General features: G+C 43.0%; 1 protein-coding gene across 1 annotated transcript; it reads left to right on the forward strand.

The window, feature by feature from the left end:
• Nucleotides 1-1,670: 1,670 nt before the first annotated feature.
• Nucleotides 1,671-13,933, forward strand: LOC308570114 (C-C chemokine receptor type 5-like). Its single transcript, XM_081164819.1, is given in 4 exon segments — nt 1,671-2,491; nt 4,174-4,358; nt 12,490-13,477; nt 13,479-13,933. Coding segments are annotated over 3 exon segments (1,119 nt in total). The 5' UTR covers nt 1,671-2,491; nt 4,174-4,333; the 3' UTR covers nt 13,585-13,933.
• The last annotated feature ends 535 nt before the right edge of the window (nt 13,934-14,468 follow it).

Consider the following 14,468-nt stretch of genomic DNA (forward strand, 5'->3'; position numbering starts at 1 on the left):
CAAAGCGGAGGACGCAGCAGGCAGTTCCCTATCAATGGGGCCAAATCCAAGCAAATGTTAGCTCCAGTCCTGTTAAATCGATCCAGCAATTAGGAACGTTAAATAAGGAATTAATTCCTCAGGCAGTATGAAAAGTCTCTATGTGGCTTTTCAATAGCTGGGAGCTCCCAACTACTGCCACTGTTGACAGCCTGTTGCCCCTTAAATCTACTTGAATGGGTTATGTCACAATGGTTCCTTAAACCTTCATCATGTGTTTGTGAGCATGAAAATGCTGTTGGGAGTTTCAGCAATGAAGGCTCAGGCATAACATACTGTTTGAAAGTCTGAACGTTTCCTCTTTTTTAAAAAAAAAATACCAAATTTATATACCACTTTTAGAATTTATATACAAATTATTAGGAGAGTAAGTTAAAAATATACTGTAGTTTATTCACTTATAGGCTAGTTTACATACTTTATTCCTTCTTACACTTCTATCTCACCTTTCCTCCACAGAGCATATACACCTCTGCCTCCACCTTCTCCATTTTATCCTGAGAGCAATATTGTGAGCTAGGGCCATAGCTCAGTGGTAGAACAACTGCTTAGCATGCAGAAGGCATCAGGTTCAGTCCCCAGCATCTCCTGGTGGGAATGGGAGAGATCCTGCCTGAAATCTTTTTTTTTAAAGTTATTATTATTGTTGTTGTTATTATTATTATTATTATTATTATAAAGATTTTCTTGTTTTACAGAATAATAATAATAATAATAATAATAATAATAATAATTTATTATTTATCCCCCGCCCATCTGGCTGAGTTTCCCCAGCCATTCTGGGCTGCTCCCAATAAAGTGTTAAAAACAGTACAGCGTTAAATATTAAAAACTTCCCTGAACAGGGCTGCCTTCAGATGTCTTTTAAAGATAGGATAGCTGCTTATTTCCTCCACATCTGAAGGGAGGGTGTTCCACAGGGTGGGTGCCACTACTGAGAGGGCCCTCTGTCTGGTTCCCTGTAACCTCACTTCTTGCAGTGAGGGAACAGCCAGAAGGCCCTCGGCGCTGGATCTCTGTGTCCGGGCTGAACGATGGGGGTGGAGACGCTCCTTCAGGTATACAGGACCGAGGCCGTTTAGGGCTTGAAAGGTCAGCACCAACACTTTGAATTGTGCTCGGAGACGTACTGGGAGCCAATGCAGATCTCTCAGGACCGGTGTTATGTGGTCCCGGTGGCCACTCCCAGTCACCAGTCTAGCTGTTCGAAGGACATTTAGAATGAGAGGCTGCAGACACAAGGACTGCCAGTGTTCTCACTTCGCCTTGCATTTCCAGTTCCTGACTCAGCTTCATAGTTTAGTTTCCCCCATCAAACATGTTTGCCAGCCAATGCCTTATTAATCCTAGTTCTATAACTGAGTGTATTTACATGTATGACACTGAATTGATTCTATGGACTGCAGATTCTTTTAGTTTGCTTGTTTCCTTTGGATTATACGTACAGGCTATAATAACTGCACTTGTTACCATCCACATGAATGTTACAATCATGTATGTTTTAAAAAAACATTTTATATGTAAAAGAAGAAATGGTTTTAAATTATTTACATACAGTACAAGCTTTTTTTAATGGAAAAACACATCTGCATGACAATCAGAGGTTGAGACCCTGGAAATTGACAGAGTGGAAGTAATTGGGAACACTTCCAGTGCTTAATTACTGCATGATAGCCTGCTGTTAAAAGCTTGGGAATACAGCCAACGACCAAGAAAAGTGGCAGTCCAATGCAGAATTAGTATTTATCTATAAACACATTGAAGGCATGTTAGAGTTGTTTTATCCCAGTTTCTTAATGATGATTATTGACCATGATAACAAAGGTTAGATTTTCAAAGGAAAATTTTCTAAGAAAATGCCTGAGATTTTTCATGTTCTCTCCCCAAAAGAGAAAAGTCCACTTTGCAGAATTTTTTCTTACTACTCTCCACTATTTTTTGTGACAGCAGCCACCCTTCTCCTCTCCTACAAAGCCATGGATTGCTGATTGGTCCAGGGTATTGCTTTTTATTATTATTATTTATATAATTGATACTCAAAAAAAGAAAAAAGCAAGGCAAGATTACAAACAGAACAGTAATAAAGACAATATTAGACAATATTCCAAATCCTGAAGTCCGTGCAGGCCCGACAGGGCGGCTTCTTCTTATTCGGTTCGGCGGCCGGCAGAGGCTGCCTCTCCACAGGATTTTCAGCCCCAGCCGTCGAGGCGGAGAAGGGAAAAGAAAAGCGGATGCCGGTCGGGATGTGCTGGGGCTGGGTGCCGCCATGTTGGGTGCGCGCAAAGCATGCTGGGCCAGAAGGGGAAAAGGAGGCTGAGAGTGGTTGTCAATGGCAACTCCAGTAGGCCGCTTCCCCTTGTCCTGTTTACGCTGGAGTCTTCTTTGGCTTGCCACACCTGTGGGCTCTCTTCCGGCCAACGCTGCCAATGACAGATCTTAAAATCTTGGTGTCGGTGAGATTCGGAAATCGCAGCACCTTGCGCCTGCTGGACCTCCTGAGCGGAGCGGGTTGTGTCTTGCTCCTCGTGAAGTAGGGCGAAATGTGAGGAGTGTTGCAAGCCGGTGCAGAGGCAGAAGGTCTGGCCGAGATGGTAGAGCACGGCTTCTCTGCCAGGGGCGTCTTCCTAACCCAGTGGAACACCAGTATCATACGCCTCTTGGATGGGTTGAACATGGTGAAGAAGGTGCTGGAGGCCCAAAGACCAGGGTGACTTCAAAGCGGAGGACGCAGCAGGCAGTTCCCTATCAATGGGGCCAAATCCAAGCAAATGTTAGCTCCAGTCCTGTTAAATCGATCCAGCAATTAGGTATGTTAAATAAGGAATTAATTCCTCAGGCAGTATGAAAAGACTTTTCAATAGCTGGGAGCTCCCAACTACTGCCACTGTTGACAGCCTGTTGCCCCTTAAATCTACTTGAATGGGTTATGTCACAATGGTTCCTTAAACCTTCATCAGGTGTTTGTGAGCATGAAAATGCTGTTGGGAGTTTCAGCAATGAAGGCTCAGGCATAGCATACTGTTTGAAAGTCTGAACATTTCCTCTTTTTTTAAAAAAAATACCAAATTTATATACCACTTTTATAATTTATATACAAATTATTAGGAGAGTAAGTTAAAAATATACTGTCGTTTATTCACTTATAGGCTAGTTTACATACTTGATTCCTTCTTATACTTCTATCTCACCTTTCCTCCACAGAGCATATACACCTCTGCCTCCACCTTCTCCATTTTATCCTGACAGCAATATTGTGAGCTAGGGCCATAGCTCAGTGGTAGAACAACTGCTTAGCATGCAGAAGGCATCAGGTTCAGTCCCCAGCATCTCCTGGTGGGACTGGGAGAGATCCTGCCTGAAATCTTTTTTTTTAATAATTATTATTATTATTATAGATTTTCTTGTTAATAATAATAATAATAATAATAATAATAATAATAATAATAATAATAATTTATTATTTATCCCCCGCCCATCTGGCTGAGTTTCCCTAGCCACTCTGGGCGGCTCCCAATCAAGTGTTAAAAACAGTACAGCGTTAAATATTAAAAACTTCCCTGAACAGGGCTGCCTTCAGATGTCTTTTAAAGATAGGATAGCTGCTTATTTCCTTCACATCTGAAGGGAGGGTGTTTCACAGTGTGGGCGCCACTACCGAGAAGGCCCTCTGTCTGGTTCCCTGTAACCTCACTTCTCGCAGTGAGGGAACCGCCAAAAGGCCCTCGGTGCTGGATCTCAGTGTCCGGGCTGAACGATGGGGGTGGAGACGCTCCTTCAGGTATACAGGACCGAGGCCATTTAGGGCTTTAAAGGTCAGCACCAACACTTTGAATTGTGCTCGGAAACATACTGGGAGTCAATGCAGATCTCTCAGAACCGGTGTTATGTGGTCCCGGCGGCCACTCCCAGTCACCAGTCTACCTGCCGCATTCTAGATATCAGACACTGGGCTACACAATCTAGAGTTTACCAATTCTAGGGCTGTCTCAGATCCTTTAACATGACTTACCTGGATGAAATACCGGTAGCTATTTTGCTGCCACAAAATCCAAAAGCCGAGGAAGGGGAAGATGAAAAGGATGAAGGGATAAGTAAAGAATATTTCAATAGCCTTTTAATTGTTTCTTACAGGAAAATGTTCCCAAGAAACAAGTAAATAAATAAATGAGCAGGCTTTGTGAAAGGAAGGAAGGAAGGAAGGAAGGAAGGAAGGAAGGAAGGACAAAGATGCCTAACTGGAAATAAGCAAGATGGAAGAGTAAACTGAGCTTCTGGAACACCTTGAAATGTAATGCTGCACTCAACAAATCCCAAATGTAAGGATCTCTTTTTAAAGGCTGCATTGGATTAATAATAATAATAATAATAATAATAATAATAATAATAATAATAATAATCCCGCTGCTTGATAACCCATTCAGTTCAGGATTCAGCCCAGTCTGATGCACAACCACCATGTACATCTTACTAGTGATATAAATATTTGCACCCAGCCATCTGTTACATGACAGGCACTGAAACTGCCTGGTCTCTCTGTACAGACAACATCACTTCTGACTCCCTGTGTTCAGTTTCTGCCAAGGGCTAACGTCAACATGGTCCACTGATGGTTGGCTCTGCTTTGGCAATGTGATGTACCTGAGCTTTTTAACATTCTCTTGCTCAGTGAACACTTAATCTACGGAGCTCATGGTACTGTACTGTGCTGATGTCCTCATTGACTGACCATGCTGTGGAACCTTGATGCATGTAATTATTTGCCCATGCAAATACTCTCCTTTGGAGCATGAGATTCTGTGTCTATGCAGAATAGCTTATAAAAAAGCTTGGGCTAAAGGTTGTCCCCATCACTTACATTTCTGTACCTCCGTCCTGGATACATTATTATGCTTACTGGCAACCAGGAACAGCCAGTGTGGTGAAGCAGTGGTGTGTTGCTGCCCCCGTGACAGCAGGGTCACTGCTGCTTGCTGGGATGGGGCAGGGCAGGGCAGGGCAGGGGGGCAGCATGACTGGGGCTGTGTGGGCAGCCCAGCAGGGGCCCTCCCAGTGCACCCACCTAGCCCCACCTTCCTGCCCTGCTCTGCCTCCCACACTGCCCCAGTGACACTGCTGTTGGGAGGGTAGTGGCACTGTAGGATTTTGCCTCGCCAGCTGCTCCTGTTGGCATCAGACAGGTTAAACTCTTTCTTAACCAAGTGGGTCTTCAACCCTTATCCCAGGCAGGGTTGTGTGTGTTTTGCGCTCTTTGCCTAGGAAACCGGTGCGGGGGGAGGGGAGGAGAGGAGGAGGTAACCTACAGTCAAAATGAGAACCATCTAATTCTAAAACAGGAAGTATACTGTGCTGCAGAATATTTATAATATCCCCACATCTATTTGCTCACCCAAAAATGATTCAAGAAAAAGAATTGTTTTCCCATCTTGATTATTCTTCTAGTGATGAGATTGTGCAAGGTCTTGGACAAACTCACCCAACTGAGCAACCATTAGTCCTTGGGCCTGCTGGATGGGCACCATAATGTGATTCCTTTCAGCCTTACAGTCCAAAGACAACTGACAGTTGTTGGATCTGGAGATAATAATAATAATAATAATAATAATAATAATAATAATAATAATAATAATAATAATTTATATCCCGCCCTCCCCAGCCGAAGCCGAGCTCAGGGCGGCTAACAACAATAAAACAGTACAACACCACACAACACTCTAATATCATTCATTATAAAATTAATTAATTCAAGCCACTGGCAACCATTGGGCCAGAGCTCTGTGAAGATTGCCGAGGGAGGGAGTCAGGCTGTGCCCTGGCCAAAGGCCTGGTGGAACAACTCTGTCTTGCAGGCCCTGCGGAAAGATGTCAAGTCCCGCAAGGCCCTAGTCTCTTGTGACAGAGTGTTCCACCAGATCGGAGCCACAGCCGAAAAAGCCCTGGCTCTGGTTGAGGCCAGCCTAACCTCTCTGTGGCCTGGGACCTTCAAGATGTTTTTATTTGAAGACCGTAAGTTTCTCTGTGGGACATTGAAAGGCAGGGAGCAAGTTGCCTGCAGCTTTTCCTTCTCTGGCCAGTTGGAGGGGTCCAGGCTCTTCTCCATATTGCCATGACATTCTTCCTGCCCCTCTTGGCAGCAGTGCCACTACGTTTGCTGATTTATTTAGAAGATTTCCACCCCACCCACCATTGGATCGAGCGGTCACCTTCAAACTGCCACGATGTTCTTCCTGGAAGGCTGAATGTGCAACCTCCCCATCACCCGTGGTTCTCTAGCCATTAGCAGAGAGCGGAGTGTCCTCCCTTTTGGAGAAAAATCATGGGGCACATCCTCCTAAGTCCTGGCATCTGCCGTGTGGCAAGTGTGGTCCTCCAGCACCACAGAACTTGGCACGTCCTCCTCTGTCCTTGACTATATTACAAAAAGCCATTAATCAGTAGCCATCAAATTAAACTTCCAGATGAATTTTGTTTGCTCTTTAGAAAGCACAGCTTTTTCCCCTCCCACCTTCACACACAGACAAAAAAGCTATTTCATAATTTCTGGCAGGGCTGAAAGGTCCGTGATGCATCTGTTTTGTTAGTTGCGGCTTCATCTTCGGCCTGTTCTTGGGTCTGCTTCTCCCAAGTACCACAGGGAGGGAATTGAAGTATGTTGTATTGGTAAGCATGAGGTCTTCTTTTCATTGCTAACAATGAGTTATCCAAGCATGTACATTTCTGTTAGTTTGAAAAGGCTGGTTTCTCTTTTTTTATTATTTTTTTATTGATTTTCCAAAATTTTAAACAAACAAACAAACAAACAAAAATAAATCATAACTGAACTTGGTCCAATCTTAGTAACATTGTTAGATGACTTCCTCAAATTCCCTTGACTGAATTTCATTATATATCATTGTACCGGTTTTCCAAAATAAAATCTCATAAAATTTACTTAGTCCTCTTAACATCTTTTTCTTTCGAAAAGGCTGGTTTCTCTTTCAGGTTCCATTTTCCTGCATAACAGAGCAGTGTCAACACAAAATTCGAAGGACATTTAGAATGAGAGGCTGCAGGCAGAAAGGTTGGGAAGAAAGGAAGGAAGGAAAGAAAGAAAGAACATACCTTTATGTTTTCTTAAGCAATAATCTTTTTAATGTGTGCTCACATTTTCAGTTCCCTGGTTTTTCAAATCTAACAACGATATCGACAATATAAGCAGATCAATTAGTGGCTAACTACGCATTTTTATAATATAAAGATAAGTCCTAGGTGTGTCGGGGATTGAACTTGAACCCTTCCAACTGCAACGTATGTGCTCAACCGTGTGCCCAAATCCTCTCTATCCCTTCTGCTGTATCTGTTGTCACTCATGTTAGACATAAGCCTGATTGTTTCACTGAAGCTGGTAAACCTGGTTGGGTTGTCCACATGGGAATGTTTGTGCGCCTCCTCCTTGAGATGTCCGGAGGGTGGCAACACGAGAACGGGGCCTTCTCTGCAGTGGCTCCCCATCTGTGGAATGCTCTCCCAAGGGAAGTTCTCCTGGTGCCTTCATTATTACACACCTTTAGGCACCAGGCAAAAATGTTCCTTTTTAACTGGGCCTTTGGTTGATCCGTTTTTATTATGTACTTTGTGGATTTATATCTTGATTTTATTCTGTGAACCGCCCTGAGGCCCCCAGGTAAAGGGTGGTATATAAATTCAATAAACAAAAAACAATAATGTTCCTGTTTAAGGAGAAGACAAGATCGGTTTGCAAAATGTTTTAAACTTGATTGGATTGAGGCGTTCACAAAGTAAAGGAATGATTGAACTCTGATTAATAAGAATACACACAGAGGCTTGAACCAGCAAGACTCTGGGAAGGGTGCGTATAATATTCTTGTAGCACCCTGCTTGTGGTTAACGCTTAGCTGGAATGAAATATTCAACGCAGCAATAGAGAAATTAAAATAATAATTTATTTGTCAGACAAATAAATGAGAGACACAGTGGTATATGGATACCAAAGCTCTGCCCCCTCCAGCCCTGATGGCCAGCACTTATATTTCCTCAGCCCAGCCCCCTTGCTCCTACTTTGGCTGCCTCTGTCCAATCAGCCTGGTTGAAATTCCTATTGGCTGTTTGCTAGAACCAATCATAAAAGATACACCCACTTCCTATTACCTTTTATGGGAGACAAAGAGCTATATTTCCTTCTATCCATAAATGGCAGACAAGTAGCCATATATCTTACATTTGCCTCGACAAGGCACCTTAATTACCAGATCATCTTTGCCCTATTGCCCTATTGCCCTATTACCCCTTCACTCCAAAACAGATGGCTAAAACAGATGGCTCATGGTTTTAATTTTTATCTTAAACAGAGATCTTGGGTTCACCTTCTCACACACCATCAATGAAATAAGAATCTAACATAAGAATCTAACATTTCTTACTTTCTAAATCCTTTGCATAATTACATTTAACCAATAAATTTCACACATTAACATATATAGCTTTTTAGAAGGAAAGGAACTTAGTAAAAACAGTTTCCAAAAGCAACCCCTTAAATTTACACCCCCCTTTCAAGCCAGCTGCTGTTCCTATTAGCTCTTGCCCTTTAACCTTATGAAAATATGGCTCAAGTCTAATGGGAGGCACCTAGTATTATTTTCTGTTAAACAAGAAATCTCACTATTTACCAACTCTTAATTGTGTTTTTGCAGCTTGATTGTATTCTGTAATATGTATGGTCACTGTAACCTTTGCTCCCAGCCTGTAATTTCCTTTTACAACTTTGAGGTACTCGTCTCCTGCTAATGCTATAAATCAGAGGGGCCCTGTTTAGGAAGATAAACATCTGCCAAACTACTTAGCCAGCTGGTTTCTGCCTGGCATGAAATATACAAACATTTACAAATATATTTTTTAAGCTCATTTTAAAATACAGGTCTTGATCAGATGCCTCATTCTCTCTGTGCCTCTAGCTCCCTCGGCCCAGGTCCTTTTATTCACAAAAGAACTTTTTACAGAGTGTTCGAAAGAACCAATCAGATTTCTTCTGAGCATTTCAACAAACCCACGTGAGGAGAAGTTAAACCACCAAAACTAATTAACAGAACTACAAAGGAGTCCATTTGGCAACCCCGGAGGTGATAAACAAGCAATATACATGATGAGGAGGATGGCCAGGAGGACAACAATCATTATCACCTTCATGTGAGATCTGTTTCCTGGCCCTAAGATTAACACCCTAGGATTAACATCTTAGAAAGCTACTTCAAAGAAGCTTGCCCACTATCTTTGATGACCCAGGAGCCTGCCTGGCGAAGCTGTGTACGGGCTGTGTACATGACTTGTGAAGAGAGAGAAGTGGGCAGTAGAGGAAATGGCCAGAGATGCAGAGGGTTGTGGGATTTGATCAGAAATTGTTGTCAATGTATCAAACCCAGTCAACACAATGCATTCATCGTGGACACAATGGCTTGATGCATACTTTATAATTCCTCATTGTAATCCCATCTGATCCCACACTCTGGATATTTGCACTCCTACATTGGATTATTCATTATTTAGAGCCCCAAAGGCTCCCTGTGCAGCAACTAAAACAAGGCAGTCCCTACCTGCAAGCATACAATCTTAATAATGATAATAATAATAAGAAAAAAGATACACAAGGGAAAAAGGATGGGAGGGAAGATGACAAACTCAAACTTTACTCTTCCAATTCTTAAACTGTTGTTCTTCTAATGGCCAGCTGGCACAATTCAGAAGCAGGAGGTGTCTGATACAGCTGGTCTTTGGGCAAAGCTGATGGCACAAGACCTGCGTAATATTAGCACAGGTTATCTACACCTGGATCAAACCTCATCGCTTGGCAGTCTCCATGAACACGGCGACTGAAAGGGATATGCAATGGTCCTTCAGTGAGGTCATTTTCAGAAAACGAGACATTTTTCGCTCACTTCTTACTAAGCATTCATTTCCAGCATAGGAATGGATAAATCCTTTCGAAATCTAGGCACAGAATCTTGCTTTGTCACAAAATCAGTGATTTTCTTCTCATCAGTGTGAAACACATATTGGTGAGTATTCATTTTTTTCTGATATTATCACCATTAAATGTATAAAGCATAGTAAATGTGTGATCAAGAAATATCTCAGAAAGAGTCATTTGTGTGCTAGCCCAAAAGAATCTTTATTTGAATACAGTATCAGTGGAAAAACTCATTTGGATCTGGGACTAGGAGCGGGCTTGAAGAAAATAAAACTGATTAATAGTGTTTGACATGTCTAGCATGTCATATTTCATTTCCTGCCCCAGAATCTACTAATCTTATCTATCTCTAATTCTATCTGTATATCTAATTCTATCTGAATCAACATCTACATCTATATCTCAAAGTGAGCATAGAATTTATAGCTACATCCTATAGTTCATAGGGAGTAAGTTTATTGAGAAGGTCCTTAAATGATGTGATTTATATTTTGAATCAATACAGTTCCCCTAGAATAAGTTGGGCTCCATCTGTCCTGAATATTTAAAACAGTATTACACCACTCTAAACAGTCACGACTTCCCCGCAAATATCCTGGAAACTGTCATTTGTTAGGGGTGCTGAGATCTGTTAGAAGACCGCTATTCCCTTCACAGAGCTGGACTTCCCAGAGTGGTTTCACAATCAATGCCTCTCTTTCCGAAGGAACTCCATTTAAAGCAGCATGACAATTTTTATAGATTATAGCCATAGTGTAAATTTGAAGGAGGGAATGTAAGACTAATTACATATTAACACCCTAGTCCTAAACGCAGTTACTTGCTGGAAGTATGTGCTATTAATTTCGTGCTGCCAGGATCACAGGTTTAAAGTGCGGCAGAAATTCATTTTATCTCCCCTTTAAAACAACACCCTCACACTCCTTATCTTTGTCACATTCTGAGCTCTCACCCTCATGACAGGACAAAGAAAAGGGGCCACCAATTGAAGGTTTATATTTCCCCCCCGTCCATGGTCCTGTCCTTTGCTAGCCAACATGCAGAAGCTGTGGCAAAGGAATTGGGGGAGTGGGTTTGAGGTGAAAAGCGAATCTGAAGGTTACTGGACTGCAGAGCCAAAATCACCTAAGGGGGTGTGATGGTAAGGAAAAGGTCCCATGTGCCCTTTGAAAAACAAAAGGAGCAGAGGACAGCGAGGAATGGAAAGTTTGTTCTAGTTCTCAGCTGGTCCCTTTTGTTGAGATTGAGGGAGATTGAGGGACCCATCTTCACCTTTGGAAAGTGGCATAGCAAGGGTTGCTGACGTCTGGGGTATGCAACCTGCCTGCCTGCGCAGAGGGGAGCCTGACCGGCTGACGTGGCCCTTGGTGAGGCCTGCAGAGAGGAGCACCGGCAGGGCTGCACTGGGGGGGGGTTGCCCCTTGCCTGCCCCCTACATCCATGCCTGCTCACCTTGGGTCTGGGCTGCTCCTGCCGCTTTCTAGGGAGTTCGTCGTACCAGGAAGGGAGCAAGCGCCTCTGCGGTCGACGGCCTCTGCCAGTGATGCAGCGGTGATGCCAGACCGGGCTTCTGGGCCCAGAGAACCCCAGTGGCAGGAAAGCGTGGGGCTTACTGGGATGTGCCTGGGCAGCAGCGGCAGCCCCTAACAGGTTGTGCAGCCCAGGCACAGAGGCACGAGAAAACCCCCCTCCCCCCGAAATGCTTGCAAAGCAACCACCCCTCTCATACCCCTCACACTATGCCACTGGTGTAAATAATAGCTAACTAGGTGGACCAATGTTCTGATTCAGTAAAAGGCAATTTCCCAGGTACCAGTGAAGACGTTCAGGAGAAGAAGGTGGCCAGATAATTAGAACATTATTCAGTAAGTCCACAATTTATACACATTTAACTTGTGCACTTTCAGTTTTACATACATTGCATGGGGTGGAAAAGGGGCAGGGAAAAATAATTTTGGTAATCCCACCCACCACAGACTATATGTCATTTTGACTGTACAGTTGTTCCTTGGAAGTCGAACTGAATCCGTTCCGGAAGTCCATTCGACTACCAAAATGTTTGGAAACCAAAGCGCAGCTTCTGATGGGCTGCAGGAAGCCGTGGAAGTCCCGTTAGATGTTCGGCTTCCAAAAGAATGTTCGAAAACTGGAACACTCACTTCTGGGTTTTGATCGTTCGGGAGCCGATTTATTTGGGAGACAAGGCATTTGAGATTCAAGGTACGACTGAATGTGACTACATTTGACTATATGTGATTATGGTTTTCGGTGCAATCCCCAAAATGTAATCCTAGTGTAAACTGTGGGATTACTGTATGCCTATATTTTAAAATCAGTTTATTCCATATCTCTCACTCCTTTAATCTTTGTTGTTAATACCTAGCCTGTTAGGCAACATATTGAGTGGCTTCAGCAGACTAAATACTCAAGATCATCACTTATTAAAATACATAGTTACATATTTTATTGTTGTTTCTTGTATCATGTAGATATTTCTTATTCCTTGACTGAGAAGATGAACAATTCTTCCATGATGCCAGATTATGGGATAACAACAACTTTTGACTATAATATTGACGCAGGCCTAGTCTACAGCCATGCTATGGAAGTATTTGCAACTACTTTTCTGCCACCGTTTTACTCTTTGGTGTTCATATTTGGCCTGCTGGGCAACTCACTGGTGGTGCTGATCCTGATCAGATACAAGAAGCTCAAGAGCATGACTGATATCTACCTGCTCAATTTAGCCATCTCGGACTTGCTTGTCATCTTCTCACTCCCATTTTGGGCTTATTACGCAGGGCACGAGTGGATATTTGGAGTTGCAATGTGCAAAATTCTCTTTGGGATCTATTATATAGGCTTCTACTGCGGAAGTTTTTTCATAATCCTTTTGACTATCGATAGATACCTGGCCATCGTCCACGCAGTGTTCGCATTAAAAGCCAGGATGATCACCTATGGCACCGTCACAAGCGTCGTCACTTGGGTGGTGGTCTTATTAGCCTCTGTGCCAGAATTTGTATTTCACCATGTTCAAAAGGCAAATGAGACATACGAATGTACCATTCATTATCCCTCAGAAAATGAAAAAGTATGGAAGCAATTTCTAACTTTAATGAAGTTCATTTTGGGCTTAGCCATTCCTGCAGTCATCATTATCTACTGTTACATGTGGATTATCATGATTTTGATTAAGGGTAGAAATCAGAGAAAGCAGAAGGCTGTCAAGCTTATTGCCGTGATCATGATTGTTTTTTTCCTCTTCTGGATGCCATACAACATTGCCCTCTTGCTGCGGACCTATCAAGATTCATTTTTTTCATCTAACTCAGAGAATAATATTGAGAACAAGTTATTTGTAGCCATTTCTGTGACAGAGACAATTGCTGTGATCCACTGTTGCATCAACCCTGTGATCTATGCCTTTGTGGGGCAGAAATTTAGGAAACATATCTCTACCTTTTTCCAAAGCATATGTTCCTCCTCTCTATAAGATCTGCCCAGGCCAGGCTCACCCTAACTTAGAATGGTCTACTTCCTACACAACTACAACAGAGGATGACATTTCCATAGGTTTGTGAAGTGATTTCCAGTTATGTTTGTACATCTTTTCCTTCCTAACTATTTAGTTGGTATATCTGGGAGAAGTATGTTACCCTGCCAAGTGGGAGAGGAAAACGATAACCTGTGTCCTTAGTCTATTGGTCTATTAACCCAGTATTGTCTACTTGGATAAGCAGCAATTGATCCTGGACTTCAGGCTGAGTTTTTCTCAAGTCCTGCTACCAGAAGGCCCTCTAAGGGAAGATGTCAAGGACTGAAGTTGGAACCTTCTGCATGGAAAGCACCATTGAGTTCAATGGAACTTACTCCCAGTTCACTTTGTATATAACTGTAGTCATGCTGATCCTAATAAATTCTGTATAGTGCCACTTTTGGGAAAGTGTATTTTATTTTATTGAGGGACGCAGGTGGCGCTGTGGGTAAAACCTCAGCGCCTAGGACTTGTCGATCATCAGGTTGGCGGTTCGAATCCCCGCGGCGGGATGCGCTCCCGTTGCTCGGTCCCAGCGCCTGCCAACCTAGCAGTTCGAAAGCACCCTTAAGTGCAAGTAGATAAATAGGTACCGCTTTATAGCGGGAAGGTAAACGGCGTTTCCGTGTGCTGTGCTGGCTCGCCAGAGCAGCTTTGTAACGCTGGCCACATGACCCGGAAGTGTCTCCGGACAGTGCTGGCCCCGGCCTCTTAAGTGAGATGGGCACACAACCCTAGAGTCGGACACGACTGGCCCGTACGGGCAGGGGTACCTTTACCTTTATTTTATTTTATTAGGGATTAACACAGCTGTTTGCCTTTTTGTACCCTCCTTCGGAAGTGTATTTCTGGGGAATGTCGTGATGAGCTCTTTTTCACACTGTTTGCAACCATGATTTTTAAAATATTTAGATTTTATTGAAAACTTTC

Source organism: Podarcis bocagei (genome assembly GCF_964188305.1).
Source record: "Podarcis bocagei genome assembly, chromosome: 12".
Lineage (NCBI taxonomy): Eukaryota > Metazoa > Chordata > Lepidosauria > Squamata > Lacertidae > Podarcis > Podarcis bocagei.